Source organism: Solenopsis invicta, chromosome 4, assembly GCF_016802725.1.
Source record: "Solenopsis invicta isolate M01_SB chromosome 4, UNIL_Sinv_3.0, whole genome shotgun sequence".
Taxonomy (NCBI): domain Eukaryota; kingdom Metazoa; phylum Arthropoda; class Insecta; order Hymenoptera; family Formicidae; genus Solenopsis; species Solenopsis invicta.
Genome location: NC_052667.1, coordinates 16,977,010 through 16,996,276, shown reverse-complemented (window position 1 = coordinate 16,996,276; position 19,267 = coordinate 16,977,010). Strand labels below are relative to the sequence as shown.

The following is a 19,267-nucleotide window of genomic DNA, read 5'->3' as shown; positions in this document are numbered from 1 at the left end:
ATAGCATTTTTAAAAAATCTGATCAAAAAAATCGAAAAAATATTTTCGGTCAGGTCAAGTTACGGTTACGGTCGATTAGCCTGCACAATATTTCGGTTTTAGTCTGACTAAAATAACGGTTATCATCCGGTTATCGGTTTTGGTTTTGGTCTGGTCAGGGTCCCTGATTCTCGGTCTATTCGAGTTACCCCGGGTTTGGGGCTATTCGAAATACTTGGCATTAATCGACATTTTTTATATGTACTTCAAAGCAAGTACATTTCTATGTTCTGTCTACCGGCATTGTGAAGGGGAAGGGCAACCTTTCAAACCGTCTCATGTTTCTTTTTTCTTTTTTTAATGAATATATGACTCAGGAGACGCAAAAGGAAAAAAGGTTTTACGAATAGCCCCGGCCTTCCCCTATATTCAATTCCTATTACGTTCAATTTACATTTTCTTACACAGATGCAATTATTTTATTTTTAGGAAGTGCGATATGGAAGGCTGGATGCCTGGAAGAAAGTTATATGGTGAATTATCCAGTTGTAGTAATTGCACGGATTATCAGTCACGACGCCTCAATATTAAGTATAGGATGAAAAATGGAAACGTGACTCATGTACACACACTAAATGGTACCGCGTGCGCGATACCTCGCATGTTGATCGCATTATGCGAAACGTATCAAACAAAACATCATCGCATTGCCGTACCAATTGAATTGATGTCTCTGATGAAAGGCAAAACGCTCATTAAGAAGCAACCAGTTGCAGATATGAGAATTTACAAGTATAAACAAAGATTAAGTATAAAACAAAAAACTGAATAAGATGTAAATACGAAAAAGAAGTTCCTTGTAAGCACTATAATTTTGGAATAAAGAGTTTGATTTATCGACATTTAGCTCATATGTCGATAATACCATTAATTATTATTTAATTCGGTAGGTACTTGACTATGCAACTGTGATTCATAGGAAAGTAAAGACCATTTAAGAAAATAGATATAGTTCCAATTACGTTGCATGTAAACTGTGATCATAGATTAAACAAATTTCTTTTCTAGATAAAGTACTTAAAAAAAGAAAATTCCGCTAATTATATTAGGAAAAGAATGCAAAAAGTTGTGTTCAAAAGTATCGCGAATTTTGAATTTTCGCGGGTTACGTATATTCGAATTTCGATCTTTTTGTGGCGTTATGTTGGTACTCATGTCTCTCACTTATGCCGACAAGCTCGGCCATTTTGAATGTTCACTTAATTGTTGACAGCTGCTTTGCTTGCACGTGTTTTGGATCGTCTTCGATTTTTACCTATTCAAAAAAATGGATCAAAGAACCTGTATCAAATTTTGTGTGAAAAACGAAATTAAGTGCGCGGATGCATTCCGAATGTTGACTGTGGCATACGGAGAAGCTACCTTGGACCGAAGCAATGTTTATCGGTGGTACAAAATGTTCTCAGAAGGCCGAGAAGATGTGAACGACGAAGAGCGTGCCGGACGCCCGAGCACTTCAACAACAGACGAAAAAATTAATGAAGTGGAGAAAATGGTATTGGCCAATCGTCGAATCACCGTTAGAGAAGTTGCTGAGGACCTAAACATATCGATTGGCTCGTGCCATTCGATTTTTATCAATGATTTGGGCATGAGACGGGTCGCCGCGAAATTCGTACCAAACGCCCCTGCTCACACATCGTTGCTTGTGCGCGACTTTTTGGCCAAAAACAACACACTAATGATGCCGCAGCCACCGTATTCCCCAGATCTGGCCCCCTGTGACTTTTTCTTGTTCCCTAAACTGAAGAGGCCCATGAAAGGACGACGTTACGCTACGCTTGACGAGATAAAGACGGCATCGAAGGAGGAGCTGAACAAGATAAAAAAAAATGATTTTTTGAAGTGCTTCGAAGATTGGAAAAACCGTTGGCACAAGTGTATAATATCTCATGGGGATTACTTTGAAGGGGACAAAATAGATATTCATGAATAAATAAATAATTTTGTGATCATAGATTAAACAAATTTCTTTTCTAGATAAAGTACTTAAAAAAAGAAAATTCCGCTAATTATATTAGGAAAAGAATGCAAAAAGTTTCTTCCAGATTCATTTTGTTATAGCCTGTATAGTATAAGACAAAGACATGAATATGCAATATGATTTTAATAATGTTGTAGTAATATTTTAAACACACTATAAAATAAAACTGTTGAAATTTTATGGGTGTATAAATGTTTATATATATACGTGTACATTTTTTTTATTCATCCAGTTTACAGGCAATTTGATACATGAATCTTGTATTGCATTTAAGTATCAACCTATCGTGATTAATCAGTCGTAGTTATTTTAAAAATTGCTTACAAAGGGAGCCCGTGAGATGCGGGTTACCAATTTTAATAAAATTTTATGGGTGTGTAGTATTCACTCACACCTTTACTGTAATAAAACAGTTCATTGTGGATATTAGGCTTTCGCGAGAAAATGACAATTAAATATTTCCAACACCTATAGTACCGTTACAGCTTTTAAGTTTTTTTATGAGATCTAGACCAAAAGAAAACAATAACAAAACTTCTTCGGAGACCGTTGTAAATATAATAATTTTCCTAACGTTGGACGCTACGCTGCTGACTCGACAATCGTTCTTTTGTAACGGTACTATAGGTGCTGAAAATATTTAATCGTCATTTTCTCGAGAATGCTTTATTTTCATAACAAACTGCGTTATTACAGTAAAAATGTGAGTGAATACTACACACCCATAAAATTTTATTAAAATCGGTGACTAGCATCTCGCGGGCTCCTTATATTAGTAGTAATAATTTTTGCAGAGACTTTTGAAACAAAATACAATTCAATTTTATAATTTTGTATTTACAACGAAAGTTTTAATGGTAAACTTTAACATTATTCTAAGGTACTCTAAAAATTACGTTCTTTAAATTACAAACAAACTGTGGAACATATATGTATACAAATGTTAAACAATGAAGAAAACAATTACATAAATTCATTCACAGAAGATATCTGTCGGAGATGAATGTTTTATTTCAGCTAAAATTTATACAAAATATTACGAAAATCGCGTTGTCATTATATTTGTAGTAAAAAAGAATAAAAAAAGCATATCATACAAATTTACTGATATCTTGTATGGTCTGCACTACAAATGCAGATAATCTTGTTTATTATGTTTTAAGAGGATGCTAAACCAACGCGGCAATTACTGATGCGTTATAGAATAATTTAATCTTCGAATTGGTTTGACAAATCAGATAATCCTTTTGTAAAATGAAAGTACGCTCTAAATAAACTAGAAAAATTAAAAATTTACTTACTTTCTCGTGAATTTATTACTCGAAGTTAATTTTTGTCTTTACCTAACATTCTGTAGCTCATATGTATGAAATGAGAATTTCTTCAAGTGCGAAAAATTCTAACGACCAACATTGAATGAATTCTGATCAAAAGCCCAATAAAAATTCAATTATTAAACAGCTGTACGCGTATAAATTTTAAAAATCAAATTGCAAAATTTAGTTATTTAGCAGATTTTGCACCTAAAATCTAGACAAAAAAACCCATGGCTAAATATTACTTCTATGAAACAAAATCCTTCATAAACTTTTTATGCTGTAGGAAATATGAGGAATTATTATTATTAAAACTTCGTTATATTAAACACCACCTGTCAGTATATTTTCTATAAACTAGTACAATATTATTATACAAAGAAAGACAGGGATCCGAAAATTGTACGTACACAAGGATAAAGATTTTTTTCTTACAATTTCTTTGTTATTTTGTATATATTTTATAGCGGAGTTATAAAAATGTAACACAAAATATTTTTTCTTAAAGTAATACAATTCAAAGATGTTGTAAATTTACACTTCTTCACACTAATTTGGATGTTAGTGTTTAGTTCTTATTGAATTTAAAAATTTTTCTATTCTTTTGAATGCTTGATTCATTTTGGAGTGTACCTAACATTGACTTAAGTTTTATTTATATTGTATATTTCCGAGAGTCCATGTGTTTTTTCCAATTGATATTGAATTGTTCTTGATCTTAAAATTGCAGGACTATGTCATTTCTTGTCACTGGCAATGATGCATTCTCCTATAACGAGAAAAAGTCTTCAAATATAGTTATGAAATAATAATTTTTCATGCATTTTACATAAAGTTTTGTAAAAAAAATTACTTGAATGTCTTTAATCCTCTTCCTCTCCTGATTCAGATTCCTCTTCGGCATTCTGCAACCACTCTATAAATTTTTTCATTTGGTCTAAAAAGAGCATTTTTCCCTTCACCGAATGACCCTCTTTGTACCACTTCAATATTACATCTTCCGAAACAACTTCCGCTGAAAGTCAAACATTTGATTTTATTTGTAACAATATGTACAGCAATATTTAATTGTGTATACAAATCTAGTGCATGTTTCTTCTAACTTGAGCACTTAAAATATATATTGTTTTTGACATGAAAAAATGTTAAGATTGTTTTGAAGGAACAAGTATAACCAAAAAATAATTTTCAGGATAATATTTTTCAAGATTTTTTAAATAGAATGTGCATTTTTTTAATATGCTGAAAGAGATGACAATTACATTTTCATTTTGCTCTTTTTAATAAAAATAAAAATTATAGAATAAAAAATGTAAAACGGAAACAAAATGAGAATATATACGCCTCGCCACCTCCTCGTTGATTATTTCTGGATTCGGTAAAGAGTGAGAATGATAATGTTTATTCTATAAGATAAAGAACAAATTAATTTTGTTCGATCTGTCTTATTAAATTTTAAAATTCTAACATACATGGATTCAGCGAGCTCAAAAAATTCAGTATGCTCATTTTCATAAAAATCCTATTTTTTACTTTTAATTCGCCATTTTGAATTTCGAAAAGTAACATAGATTTAAATTCCGCGACCTTCCAAAAAACCTATAAAGTAATTTTTACGTCTTAGTGTGCAACAAATTAATCGTTGATAAATCGTAAGTACATAATTGTATTAATGAGTGGAAAGTAGGCTAATGAGAGTCAGCGCGCATCAAAGAGCACAATCACAAGTATCGATATTGAATCATTTATTTAATTCAAAATTACAAAACGTAAGTAGTAATAATCAAGATCGGTCAAACTTGAAAAACTTCAAACATGATTTTTTCAATTTTCTCAATAAAAGTAAAGTTTGATATAGATAGGTTGCATCATATTCTGAATGAATTTATTGATTTCAGAAGTTCTATCTAAAATTTAAAACTTATTAATTTATTAGAAATTCTAATTAGTAACTTAATAAAGAAATTTTACTTTGAAAAAAGTATAAAATCTAAAAGTACTTAAATAGTTTATCACTTACGAACTCTCATTTTAATTGTAAATAATAATTATATATCGATTTATTCTCTCTATGAATTTTAACGACATATGTGTCTAATCAAATTAATTTTTATTTTATCAATTTTTCGTAATGTTTTATTGGAACAATTATTAAGAAATGTTTAGTCGATAAGTACATTAGAGTTAAGTTACATTTATTTCAGCTCAACTTTATCAATATATTAAATCATTTTTTTCACGTAAAAAATGGTTATCTATCGATATTATTACAAAAATGTTTACCGTATAAGGGAAATATAGATATAGTTATAAATTGATTTTGATACATGTCATAATATCTCGTTACTAAATCAACATTTTGATATTTTCTGATGTTAATTATGCGTTTATAATGTATAATAATTCCACACAAAAACAAAAATAATTTCTCAATAAAAATATGTTTATATGAAAGTCTCGATGTTGTTTAAGAGACCTTCATGATATCACTTTTGTCACTTGTCATAGTACCATGCCTGAGCATGCAAAATGTCTACTCTACGATTTATGAACTTTGATTGCTAATATTTTAAAAACCATTATAGCCTTGACATTTTCATATCACTTTTTTTCTTAGAATATTCCTAAGAATCAGCTTTAACAAACCATCCGGTGATATTGGGACACTCTGTAAAAATACATTTATTATTTTATCAATTTCATTCCTTCACTACGGGACCGTGTTTGAATTCTGCCATTATTGCCTAGGTTGCCAGTTTTGCGCAATTTTTCAGATGTTCTTTTTGAATAACATGATAAAAACATTAATTATTACAAAATACGAAATAGTACTATAAAAACTGTTATATCATCTAACAGAGTGACAATTTTTAAATTGTATTTGTTTTTAAAGTTGTATTTTTAGCTTTTGTTTAAAAAAATATTGTTTAAATATTATTTAAAAACAAAATGGGATGCTAGTATTGGCAACTTTCTTCTATTGATTTTTTAATAACTGTAATATTTTTATATGCACTATACCAATAAGAGAATCAATTTATTAAATTAAAACAATAATTTTAAAAATAGTAATGACTTTAAAATCTCAAAAAATAATCTTGAAAAAACTTTTTTGTTTATCATAATATTTGTTCTTCCAAACCAAATAATCATTTATTTTAATATTTTTTTCGTACTATTAAAAACAAATAGACATTCTAGATATTCTATTTGCTCAAATTTGAAAAAAAATTCTGTATATAGATGCCTAGTTTTTGTAATTATTTTTAATAATGTATAGTATATACGTACTTTTATAAAAAAGTAAAACAATCTTCTGGAAGACTTTCATAAAATTCATGTTCTCATAACAGAACTCCTGGACCTTGAGAATGAGTGCGAGTTCAGATCTGGCAGTGGTTGTAAAAGCACCGAATAATGGAGTAAACGTTTTTAAATGCTTTAGTGCTTGTTCAGCGACCAACTCTTCTTTCTTGTTCCATTCGGCTTGACCCATCACGACAACCCAAATCTATAGTGATAAATGATATCTCTAAACATAATTCCATATGTCCCCATCGAGTATATGCAAAAAAGAAAATCCATTACCAATCCAATCACTTCATGTTCGGGAATACCACTCCTTTGTGCCATCTCTTTGAGATCTAATGTAATATCCTTCATTGGCCTATTTTCCGCCAGGTCATCCAAAAGAAGTTGTTGCAGATCTCGCTTGGCCTCCTGGCTCGCCTGAGCTTTGTGTAGCTTTACGATATCCGCCAAACCTACCGCCTCGAATACAGATCGGAAATGCTCTTCCGTTCGTTTATTTGGTGGTACAAACTCCATCAATCTAAAATATGCAAAAGTAATGCAAACAAAAGATGACAAATGAAACGATTGGAATATTGAGAGAGAATTAAATTCACTAAATTATGTAATAAATAACACAACAATCTGCGAAATTGAAGATAAAAACTTTTTTAACAATTGTAACTTAACAAATTTTTTTAATATATAATTGTGTGTGTTGAACGTGAATCCATTGTTCAAATTTGGCTATCACGTTAAATGTTAATAAAATTAAGGTATAATAAAATAAAGATTTAATAAATTTAACTTTTATTTCAAAAGTACTAATTAAAAAATTCTTCAATTATATCCAGAATTTGGAATAAAATTCCTTAAAAATCCCAAATAAATTCTTTTAATGTTTGAGAAAATATCCTGTAAAATCTTTTTTCTAACAATTTAAATTAATTTTAAGGCTCTTGACTCCTCAGCCGAAAACTCTGCGTTGACAGTAGCGACATTCCGTCGCAGACAAAATTAGAACTAATACACGTGAAACGTGACAGATTGACGATAAGATGTTGTCGCGCATGTCGTTTTGTTATGATGTGTTACATGTGAGAATATGACTTGTCTCGAATTTACCAAATTCATAAAAATGGACTGCGAGTAAAGTTTCTTTGAATTTTATACATAAAAGCACATTTTTCACTCCTTTCAATAGCTATCTGTGTGTTTTCCTGTCTGAATAGGCGTCACTTTACGTGTTTTTTACGACTATTTATTGACTGCTAGGCGAAAAAAGGATAGTCTTGACCGATATTGAAATGTTTTAAAGCCATCTGATTAATTTGTTTTATCCAAATTGGCTTTATTTATAAATGGCACATCTGACAAAATTATGTGCCATTTCTCGCTTCTGACGTCACGACTTCAATATGGCTGGGTAAGTATTCAGGAGCCTTAAGGATCTTGAATAGTTGCCGCGGTATATTGAAATTGTGACGTCATAAATGAGAAATCACACGTAAAAGTTTCTTGCGTACCATTTGCAAATAAAGAGAATTTGGATAACACAAAATAATAAGATCACTTTAAAACACTTATAAAAATGGGTTTCCACTCTCCTTTTTCCTCCTAACAGTAAATAGTTGTATAAAACACATGAAGTGAAGCCTATTCAGGCAGGAAAACACACGGACAATTATGGAAAGAAATAAAAACTATAATTTTACATTTACATGTCAAAGATAACTTTACTTGTGGCCTATTTTCACAATGGAAAACATAATAATGAAATTACATGGCTTAGCTTTTGATATTTATGTTACTGTATTATAATAACGAGCAGGTGATAAATATTTAAGAAATTCTGGCCTCATAATATATGTAAGATACAGAGATCTTTTTCCAGGCATAGATAGAGTAATTATTATATGTAAACAAGTTTAATTATCTTATTAAAGTGATTGAAAAAGACTAAGTTAAGTAAAAATTAGGCGACGATTGTTTGAATAAAGAATATTAAAAGGATAATAATCATTTACATCTTTGGTTTACTCATACCCTGACCTTTGATATTTATTATATGTTTACAATATATTTTTGTATTACAATAACAAGCAGGTGATAAATATTTAATTATTAAATTTGAGAAAATACTAAAAAGAAATAATATGAACTAAATGGCATATAATGATTTATTCATAGTACATAAATCTACTTATCGGAAATACAACATTTGAAAGATGATTAAATGCTCAATATTAATTTAGAATAACTAATTTGTCTTCTATTGTCATTAATTTTTTTATACTCAAATCACGAGAATATATTCAAATGTACACCCATGGAATTTGATTCTGTCCATGGGGAAATTTTCCAAACTAAGAAGTCGCTATTTTTCTACATACTTACAGTTTATGATTAACGTAACGACCAATAAAATCTAGTCGTTACATTAATCATAAACTGCGAGTATGTAGAAAATGATGACTTCTTAATTTAGAAAATTTCCCCATGGACAGAATCAAATTCCATGGGTGTACATAGTTGCCATATTTATTGTTAATCGATTGTAGACAATTTGAATTAAGAAAAATAATCGAGAAGCATTATTTTGTTAGAGAAAAGTTATAGACTTTATAGACTTTAAATTTGAAAGTAAAATGTTTCTAAATATTCTCTGATAAAATCCATAAATTTTTAAGAATAAAAAAAAGAAATTCCTTGAAAATTTCTGATTTTTTTGTTTTTTTTTCTGGTAGTAAATTCCGGGTGGATCCTGATAGTGCACGGGACCGATAGCCCATCACCACTCATAGTGGCCGATGCTTAGAGTTTTTCTGTTGGTTGGGTTAGATAAGTCAAGATGATTGGTTGGTGGGCTATCGCACCGTGCGCTATCGGATCCCGTCCGTAAATTCCAGTAGTTCCAATAGTAAATTTCTATTTTTTGATCCTCAATTTCCCAAGTTTGTGCAATTAATATAGATATTAACAATTTAACTTTACCTTCCTTCAATACCTCCTTTCTTCAGAGCTGTCATTAAACTAGATAAACCTTTTTCTTGTTTCCAAGTAACAAAAACTTCCAGTAAGAAATCCAATGCCAAGTTATCTTTAACAAGATGCTCATTGATCAAGACTGAGAGGACTGTAGGTGGTACGGAACCATTTGAGATCCATAGTGCTGTCATTCTAGCTAGCTTGATTCTTTCTTTAGGTGTAAATCCCTTCATGAAAACCAACACCTTCTTCATCTCTTCCTCAAACATCTTCTCTAAATATTTGTAACGTCGCATGAGCTTGATAAAAACCTATTTATTCAAAAAATATTTAAATTAAAGATATTTAAATCAAAGAGATTTAATTTTAAGATATTTTATTTTTAAGAAAATTTTCTAGTCTTTTTACATAATATAAGAATTGATAAAATTTTGAAGAATTTATGATTAAAACATGGGTATTCCTGAATATCCTAAAATTTTTGACTGTATAATTTTCTTGAAATAATTTTCTAAAATAACATTGAATCGTATAGGATAAAAAATTTTAAGTATTCAATCGCAAACAAAACATAAAAATTTTGAAAAATTATATTGATATTTATTAAAGAAAAAATAGAATTTAGAGAACATTTTAAAATTAAAAAATAATCTTCTTTTGTATCATTTTCATGTAACAGTTTAAAATGTTCAAAAATGATATAAATCTCTTTAAATATATTACTATTCAAAATGTAACAACATTGCTTGTTACTATATTTAAATCATTATTATAAATAATTTTTGTGTGATAAGAAGAGTAATAATACGAGGAAAAAACAAGAAATTTGAAAAAAAAATCGTATGGAAATGTATATAAAATTTGAAGAGTGACTAAGAGAGGAAGGTAAATAGGAGAAAAGGCAAAAACAAGAAAGGAGCAGTTGAGAGATAAAATAAAGACAGGAATCTGAGACGTAACAAAGGACATCATAGAGTAGAAAACCTCTAGGAGAGAATCGCCAAGGAGGGTCACGTGACTCTGTGATTGGCTGGCGGAAATGTGCAGATTTTGCATTGCGACGTCAATACATTAACCGATACGCATCACGCGGAATCACCAATGGTTCCTCGCGACGAAGCCTGTCAACGCATTGATGTCGCAATGCAAAATCTGCACATTTTCGCCAGCCAATCACAGAGTCGGTCACGTGACCCCCTCCCGGCGATTATCTCTTTTAGAGGTTCTCTATCATAGAGGAAACAAAAAGAAACGAACAGCTGAAAATAAATAAATAACAATACAATAAAAAATAACAATAATAATAGCAATAACAATAATAACATATTAGCAATATCAAATAAAAACAATGAAAAGAATTTAAGAAAGGAAAGCGTACAAAACTTATAAATAACATAAATAATACAAAACGTAATAATAACGCGAAGTAGGTTTAAGATTAAAGTTTCTATAGCATTTAAGTAATATCGCAAGTTATATAATTATAATTTTCTTAATTACTATAACAACTGTATTTTACAACCTTATTATATTTAGAAGTCTAGCAATGCCAAGTTTTTGTATTAAAATTTTTTTTATTTTAATAAAACTTTCTCATCACTTGAATTTTATTGTAAAAGAATTAAAGATATTACCACACTTGTGTTTTATTTAAAAAATAAAAAAAAGTACTACAATTTTATTTTATAATTCTTAAAAGTAATAGTATTAGTTTTTTTATAAATTAAAACTAAACCATTTGGATTTTATTTGTATGAATTTTTTAAAAATAGTATTACAGTTATATATTTCAAAGAATAATAATATATATTCTCTTAATAACATAACGCTGAAGCTAGCAGACGGACTTAGCAGACGGCCGCCGCGCGACACGCTCGACGCAGCGGTTCTCAACTAAGTTTGCGCTCACAGCGTCTGCTGCTCTCACAAATTTTTCTAAGCAACTACTTTAACAGCATATACATTATATATGCACTACACAACAGTGGTACAAAGTGACATTTTAGGTTTAAAAAAAAAACATGCTAAAAACATATAAGATGTTCAGAGAATTACAGGCTGCATTCGGAATTAAATTCTCGGAAATAAGTTTGTATGTCGACTTCTAAGAGAGCTCATTTTTTTTAAATTTGCACACACCTTCGGGATGACATCACAGAGTTACCAGTGAATTTTTAACAAATAAGCCCTCTCAGAAGCCGACTTATAAACAAATTTATTTCCAAGACATACGACAAAAAGCCGTTCAATTTAACAATTATTTATTTATATCTCGACTTCTAAGAGGGCTCATTTGTTAAAAATTCACACTCTCTAATGTCATCCCGAAGGTGTGTGCAAATTATAAAAAAATGAGCCCTCTTAAAAGTCGAGATGTAAATAAATAATTGTTAAATTGAACGGCTTTTTGTTGTATGTCTTGGAAATAAATTTGTTTATAAGTCGGCTCCTGAGAAGGCTCATTTGTTAAAAATTCGCTAGTAACTCTCAAATGTCATCCCGAAGGTGTGTGCAAATTTTTAAAAAATGAGCCCTCTTAGAAGTCGAGATATAAATAAATAATTGTTAAATTGAATGGCTTTTTGTCGTATGTCTTGGAAATAAATTTGTTTATAAGTCGGCTTCTGAGAGGGGTCATTTGTTAAAAATTCACTGGTAACTCTGTAATGTCATCCCGAAAGTGTGTGCAAATGAGCCCTCTTAGAAGTCGACATACAAACTTTCCGGGAATTTAATTCCGAATGCAGCCTGTAATTCTCTGAACATCTTATATGATGTTTTTAGCATTTTTTTTTTTTTTGTTAAACCTAAAATGTCACTTTGTACCAATGTTTTGTAGTGGTATATAATGTATGCTGTTAAAGTAGTTGCTTAGAAAAATGTGTGAGAGCAGCAGACGCTGTCAGCGAAAACTTAGTTGAGAACCGCTGCGTCGAGCGTGTCGCGCGGCCGTCTGCTAAGTCCGTCTGCTAGCTTCAGCGTCATCTTAATAACTGTCGCAATTAAAAGATTTTATACACATCATTTAAGTTGAATTAAATTACATAATTTTGCAATATTATTTTTTCTGAAGATTTATACACATTTGCATTGGAATAGCAAAATTTCAATAAAAATATAAAAATATAAAAATACAACTTGGGTTATGTAATAGTACATATGTACACCCAAGGACTTTGATTCTGTCCATGGGGAAATTTTCCAAACTGAGAAGTCGCTATTTTTCTACATATTCAAAGTCCTTGGATGTACACCCAAGGACTTTGATTCTGTCCATGGGGAAATTTTCCAAATTGAAAAGTCACCATCCTTCTACATACTCGCAATTCATGATTATCGTAACGACCAATATGCTCTAGTTGTTACGTTAATCATGAACTGCAAGTATGTAGAAAGATAGCGACTTCTCAGTTTGGAAAATTTCCCCATGGACAGAATCAAAGTCCTTGGGTGTACATACATTATGCTACAAGGAGCCGAGCTTTGCCGGTCTCAACTGAGGACGATGTTTTCAGCACAAGGTGTAGCTACGCAAAGCGCGCGTAGCTACATCTTGTGCTGAAAACAGCGTCCGAAATCAAGCGCTTTCCAGCGCTCGGCACCATGTTGCATACGGCATTTTATGCAATAAAAGTACGTTTTTCGCGGCATTCCAGGCAAAACAAGCGCATGACATTTTCCTGTAGCTGCCTATCTCGGTCAATCCCGGTAACAAGTTGTGAGAGATCAATGAATGACCGAGCGTGTTTGATTCTGTCCATGGGGAAATTTTCTAAACTGAGAAATCGCTATCTTTCTACATACTTACAATTCATACTTAACGTAACGACCAATAAGCTGTAAAGGGCCTCGCAGATAAAATGCTTAACAGTAGAGTCCTATATAAAGAGAGAAGCGACATTAATGTTCAAAGCTCTGAATGGTAATCTGATTGATATTTGATTGGCTAAGCGAGCAGCCATATTGTGACCACAGCTGTTTGTAGAATGATACGAATGATGTTTGATGACGTTAGAGCGGTCCCAAAATGGCGGTGGAGAACTCAATTGGATACTAAAGATTGTGGTGGGGGTTCGATGTCGCTTCTCTTTTTATATAGGACTCTAGTTAACAGAGAATAAGCGTAGCATAAGGACCAATGGGAATCTTATGTAAATCAATATGGCAACTTTATGCTGAATGCTCATTGGCCTATCTTATGTTGTGCTTATGTTATGTTATGCATTTCATGTGCGAGGCCCTTTAATCGTTACTTTAATCAGGGTGTCGTCACATAAGGCGTAACTTGCGTAGCGTAATTTGCGTATTTTAGTAACTTCTAAAATACGTTACGCCATTTTAAAAGCCTTCTTTCACATGAAGCGTATTTCGCGGAATTTCAAGAAATGCGTATCTAATGCAACCAATTGCTGATTAGGGTTTCTCTTGTACTCTCTAACAGAAATGTTAAACAAATTTACGATTGATTTTTGTAATTTACGCGTCTCAGAAAGTACGCCTCATGTGGAGCTGATACTCTGCACACTAATATGTGTGAATCATCTATGTGCGAATCTGACCTATGCAGGCATACATCCCACCTAGGTTAAAACCTAAACTCTTATTAAGAAATTGGAAATTTTGTCTATTAAAAGAACTCCTGTTAACAAAGTTTTTACATTTGTTAAAAAAAATATATATTGCTCCTAGGTTACCATATAACCTAAATCTAAAAAAGTAGGTTCACTTTTTTTTAAATATTACACTTAGAATATATTTTTTTTAAACTGCTAATTCAATTAATCATAATGCTTTGTGTTAAACGATTGTTGAAGACAATAAGTAATCGTTCGTACAATAAGTTTTCCAAGACTTGAGTCATCTTAAAGTAGTATAGCAGCATTATATGTATATTATTCATCATTCCAAGATACTAATTCTAATTAACACAAAGGTATTAATATTAATATTATAATTAATAATTTATTAAATTAAAATTCAATTTTGTTCTGCTTATTTAAGTTAAGAATACATGTGTTACCAATACATGTATTACAACATGTATAGTCGTGAGCTAAAAGGTAGCAACACATTTTTTTTGATGGTTTGATGCTTAATTGGTTGGATCCACAGGTAAGAACCAATGACGTTCGCCGTTTAATGAGCAAGTCTACATTTCAAAAACAATCGAAGAAAATGTCTTGCAACCTTTTAGCTCACGACTATACACCCATGGAATTTGATTCTGTCCATGGGGAAATTTTCTAAACTAAGAAGTCACCACTTTCTACATACTCGCAGTTCATGATTAATGTAACGACTAGAGCTTATTGGTCGTTACGTTAATCATGAACTGTAAATATGTAGAAAGATAGCGATTTCTTAGTTTGGAAAATTTCCCCATGGACAGAATCAAATTCCATGGGTGTACACAGCGTTTCTTACGCAGGAAATTGGATTCAACGTAACGATAATAACGTAAAAAGCGTAAAATAACTAAGCGGAAGCTGATGTTCCAGTAAAACGATACCATTGGTCGGCGCAAGTTACGCTTAAGCAAATTACGCCCCATGTGACGGCACCCTCATAAATTGCGAATATGTAGAAAATGGTGACTTCTCAGTTTGAAAAATTTCCCCATGGACAGAATCAAACACTCTGGGTGTATGTATGTATATCCAAGGGCTTTGATTCTGTCCATGGGGAAATGTTCCAAACTGAGAAATCGCTATCTTTCTACTTACAGTTCATACTTACAGTTCATAATTAACGTAACGACCAATAAGGTCTAGTCGTTTCATTAATCATAAACTGCGAGTATGTAGAAAGTGATGACTTCTCAGTTTGGAAAATTTCCCCATGGACAGAATCAAAGTCCTTGGGTGTACTGTATGTACTATCTTCGCTCATGCATTTCGACCCTACGCTCAGCGCATGCGCCTCAAAATTCTCAGTTTCTTAACAAAAGTGCGCATGCAAAAATGTTTGTTACGGACGGTAATATCTCCCAACCCAAACGGGGGGGTTTTTTCATTTACGTCCATGTTCCTGGGAGGATGCGAAAAACGTGCTTCCATCGCATACAAAAAATTAAAGATACCACCATTTGGATTTTACAAAAAAATAAAAGATTATTAGTACACACGCGCGCGCGTACGCTTTAACTCAATTTTTATTCAATTCAATACTTAAAGAATTGGCACACATAATTAATACCGTCTCAAAGTATAAACATTGTAAAAAAAAGGCTTATTCAAAACCAATTATTCAGTAAGACATCGTAATTTAAAATGACTCTTGTTTTTTTTATGATTTCAGCATGATACCGATGGCATTTGTGTAACGCGATATGCAACACTTACTAAAATAACTACATGTATGCAAAATCTGAATAAATAATTTTCTCGTGGTGCACATCGCATTACATAAATGCTGACAGTATCGTGCTGAAATATTAAAGTGTTATTTTTAATTACGATATCTTGCTAAATAATCATTGTAAAACAAAGTTTTTTTTCTTTATTTGAAAGGGCAAAATTTATATTTCGATATCAATGATTATATTCATTGATTTTTTTTGTTAGACAATGAAAGATTGCAAATTTCAAGATTTTGACTATCTGAGGCTGTGGTCCACTTCATGCTACAAATGCTTCAAACCGTTTAATAATCAATCGAAACAAAGAATTTTATGAATTAACCAATCATAGAATACTTCAAAGCATTTGTAAAGTAGACCATAGCCTGAGCTATGTCCTTTTGAAAGCTGACCATGTCTTTAAAACTTTCGAGTGCAATGGGTTTTAATGAAACTCAAGATGGATTAATTATAGGTCATATACTCAATTTTAGGCTCTAATTGGATGATTCCAGCATATAGTGTCATTAACTCAACTTGGGTTAAATTAAAATTTTACACTATACTTGAAGAAAGTACTATAAAGTATCAAACTAAATAAAAAATTCAACAAAAATATTTATAACAAAGTGTATTCTATAAAACCTTTTTTTTAATCTTTTATGTTAATTATTCACAAATTACTTTAAAAATGAACAAAAATTTAGTGAGAAAATAATCCTCTAATTTTTTGAGCAATGTTTATATGGAATATAGTGTACACATTGAGTAAATTGATTATTACTAGTTAAAAACTTTCACATTAAAATAAATGTTAAATCAATATTAAATGTTTCTAAACATTTGTTTTGAATGTTGATTCACATTCACAACATTGTAATTCAATTTTGTAAAGTGTTGCTTCAATGTTTGTGCTATGGATATGTGGAAAGATAAATACAAATAAAAAAGTTATGTGACTCTTCTTGTATTTCTTTGCTGAAGAATCTCCTAAAGCCCACTCTATATAAAATGCATAGTATAGCATACCTACAATATATGGATGCTAAATCAATGAGAATTTTATAGTGCTTTTGAATGTAGTGGATTAAAATCCATTGCACTTGAAAGTACTATTATGTTAAACTATTATGTAAAACACTATGGCAATTTTATGCTGAATGCTCCAGCGATCTTATGTTATGATTGTGCTTTGTTAGGCATTTTATGTAAAATATGCTTCAAAATGGCATAAAAACATTAAAGGTTTCATTTTTACCTGTTCAAAATTCCGCATAGACTCCATGTCCTCTGGCTGCTCAAAAACACATGCACTGGTTTTAACCGGTTTGTCGCCATCTTGAGCAATGGAACCACCAGGAACTAGAAGACCTCCAGCTATCATGATGTCAAACAGTGCCTCTCCATATCGACGATAGTCTAACTTAGAACCAGCCGCGTCCAGAAATTTAGAAATTGCTTCTAAGTCGTTACCAGCTTTCTCCAAACCAAGTAGTACTGCATCTCGAAAGCCAGTTGGGTCATACTTTTCTCTCTCATCTGTGAAATACAGGCTTTTTCATTCATATAATACCTTAAAAATTGACTTCGTAATTTCATTTAACTCTAGAATACAATTTCTTTTATGATAGTGCTACTCAGAGTGAGAGTCCATATAATTGAGTTTTACATTTTCAAAAATTCTTTAAATCTTTCTGCTTTACAAGTCATAAGATGTTAAAATAAGTGACCTAACACTATTTTAATATAAGAAATTATTAAATATTTTAAGCTATCAAAATTTTAACAACTACTAAATTCAAATTAGTATAGCACTTAGGTAAAAATTCACCTAGTAGCATTGTATAGTTAATATTTATCCTTTACCTCTTTTTCGGGTCTTTATGCGTTGACCTGATAGTATCGGTTTTTCTATTTTTTGACTCATACAATAGTCTTCTGGAAAAAAAAACATACAAGTCAATGCAGTTTAATGAGATTATTTCTCTTACATTAAATTATTCCAAGAACAATAAATTACGGAAAATTATTAAAAAATGCTTTAAAAATCGTGAGAAATTTATGCAAACCCCTATCCCTAAATCCCTATTTCTGTAACTCCAATCTCGAATCTATAACTTTGTAAAAACGTAAAAAGTCGCGTGAAGACGGCAACCGCATCGTTTGTGATGCGTTTAAACCCGGAATCGTAATCTCGGAGCTCAATCCTCAACAAATGGCGGCAGCGGGAATCGTCTACGCGTTACTGTTAGGTATGTCCGTGACGCATAAAGTCAGTGAATTACGATACGTAACGATAGAACGACGGTCGATTTGGAGGTTAAGATTCCGCGCGGTGCGTGACCACGATGATGGCCGAGGCCATTAAATATAACTCGACAAAATTTGGTGAAACGTATGAAACGAATCCGATTCATAGACGGGTGATGTCCTTTGCTTATCGCGTTAAACTTACTTTAAAGCACGTAAAAATCGTACAACAACCTCTTCTGCTCCAAGCGTATGTGACCAACGATGGATATTTTAACGAGAATTCCGGCACTCGAATCAAGTGAAACCAAAGAGCACCAAAGAGCCTCGGACAAAGAGAAATCGATGGTTGTCGAATTATAGACAAGAAACCGGCTGATCAATTTGCCTATTTGCGCGCCACATTGCGGAGAAAAAGAAAGATTTAACATCGAAAGTGTCCCTAGAATATAGAGGGCAGGAGGATGGGCTGCAGTTGAAAATTTTACTCGCGTTTCTGTGTTTCATGTAAAATCACCCTTACATATATTGGGTGCTTTCCAATAGCGATATTTTGTAACTCTAAAGGGCCTCGCACATGAAATGCATAACATAACATATGCACAACATAAGACCGATGGGCCAATGAGCATTCAGCATAAAGTCGTCATATTGATTTACATAACATTTTCATAACATTCATCCTTAAAGGGCCTCGCACATAAAATGCATAACATAACATAAGCACAACATAAGACCAATGGACCAATGAGCATCCAGTATAAAGTCGCCATATTGATTTACATAATAGGCCTGTTCGTGTTGTTGCCCTTTTTGAATTAATTTCTTTTTCGTCTCTCTCTTTCTTACGATTGAATATATATTTATCTCATCTCGAGTGCAAAAATTTTTGGGTATTTCAAGCAACTCGAACAGACCTATTATTCCCATTGGTCCAGAAGCCTTATGCTATGCTTATGCTCTGTTATGCATTTCATGTGCAAGGCCCTTTAAGAGCCTTGCACATGAAATGCATAACAGGGGGTCAATCATGAAACTTTTTTCCTATGGCGGAAACGTAAA

The 19,267-nt window shown here is 31.8% G+C and overlaps 2 protein-coding genes across 4 annotated transcripts in view; one reads left to right on the top strand and one right to left on the bottom strand.

Moving 5' to 3' along the window:
• LOC105199494 (serine--tRNA ligase, mitochondrial) overlaps positions 1-921 on the top strand; it is a 28,607-nt gene extending 27,686 nt beyond the window's left edge. For both annotated transcript variants that reach the window (XM_039447808.1, XM_039447807.1), the window contains one exon: positions 469-921. In XM_039447808.1, the coding sequence (XP_039303742.1) occupies positions 469-811 (343 nt within the window). In that variant the 3' untranslated portion in view covers positions 812-921. The remainder of the gene's footprint in view (positions 1-468) is intronic.
• Positions 922-3,658: 2,737 nt separating this feature from the next.
• On the bottom strand, positions 3,659-18,569 carry LOC105199493 (protein krasavietz). 2 transcript variants are annotated; one of them, XM_026140493.2, is made up of 8 exons: positions 18,411-18,569; positions 17,822-17,893; positions 17,214-17,494; positions 9,625-9,929; positions 6,928-7,171; positions 6,631-6,850; positions 4,193-4,354; positions 3,659-4,108 (listed from the first exon to the last, which is right to left on the bottom strand). In XM_026140493.2, the coding sequence occupies exons 2-7, from the start codon at positions 17,880-17,882 to the stop codon at positions 4,203-4,205; spliced, it is 1,263 nt and encodes a 420-aa protein (XP_025996278.1). In that variant the 5' UTR covers positions 17,883-17,893; positions 18,411-18,569; the 3' UTR covers positions 3,659-4,108; positions 4,193-4,202. The 2 variants fall into 2 exon arrangements, with proteins under 2 accessions (XP_025996278.1, XP_039303798.1); XM_039447864.1 differs by lacking the exon at positions 18,411-18,569 and adding an exon at positions 18,025-18,194.
• Between the last annotated feature and the right edge of the window lie 698 nt (positions 18,570-19,267).

Excerpts from the sequence above, each read along its gene's own strand:
- LOC105199493 (XM_026140493.2), bottom strand. The coding sequence starts at position 17,882 with ATGAGTCAAAAAATAGAAAAACCGATACTATCAGGTCAACGCATAAAG. Across the intron at positions 17,495-17,821 it reads CATAAAGACCCGAAAAAGAG|ATGAGAGAGAAAAGTATGAC; the intron begins GTAAAGGATAAA and ends TGTATTTCACAG. Across the intron at positions 9,930-17,213 it reads CTATGCGGAATTTTGAACAG|GTTTTTATCAAGCTCATGCG; the intron begins GTAAAAATGAAA and ends TTGAATAAATAG.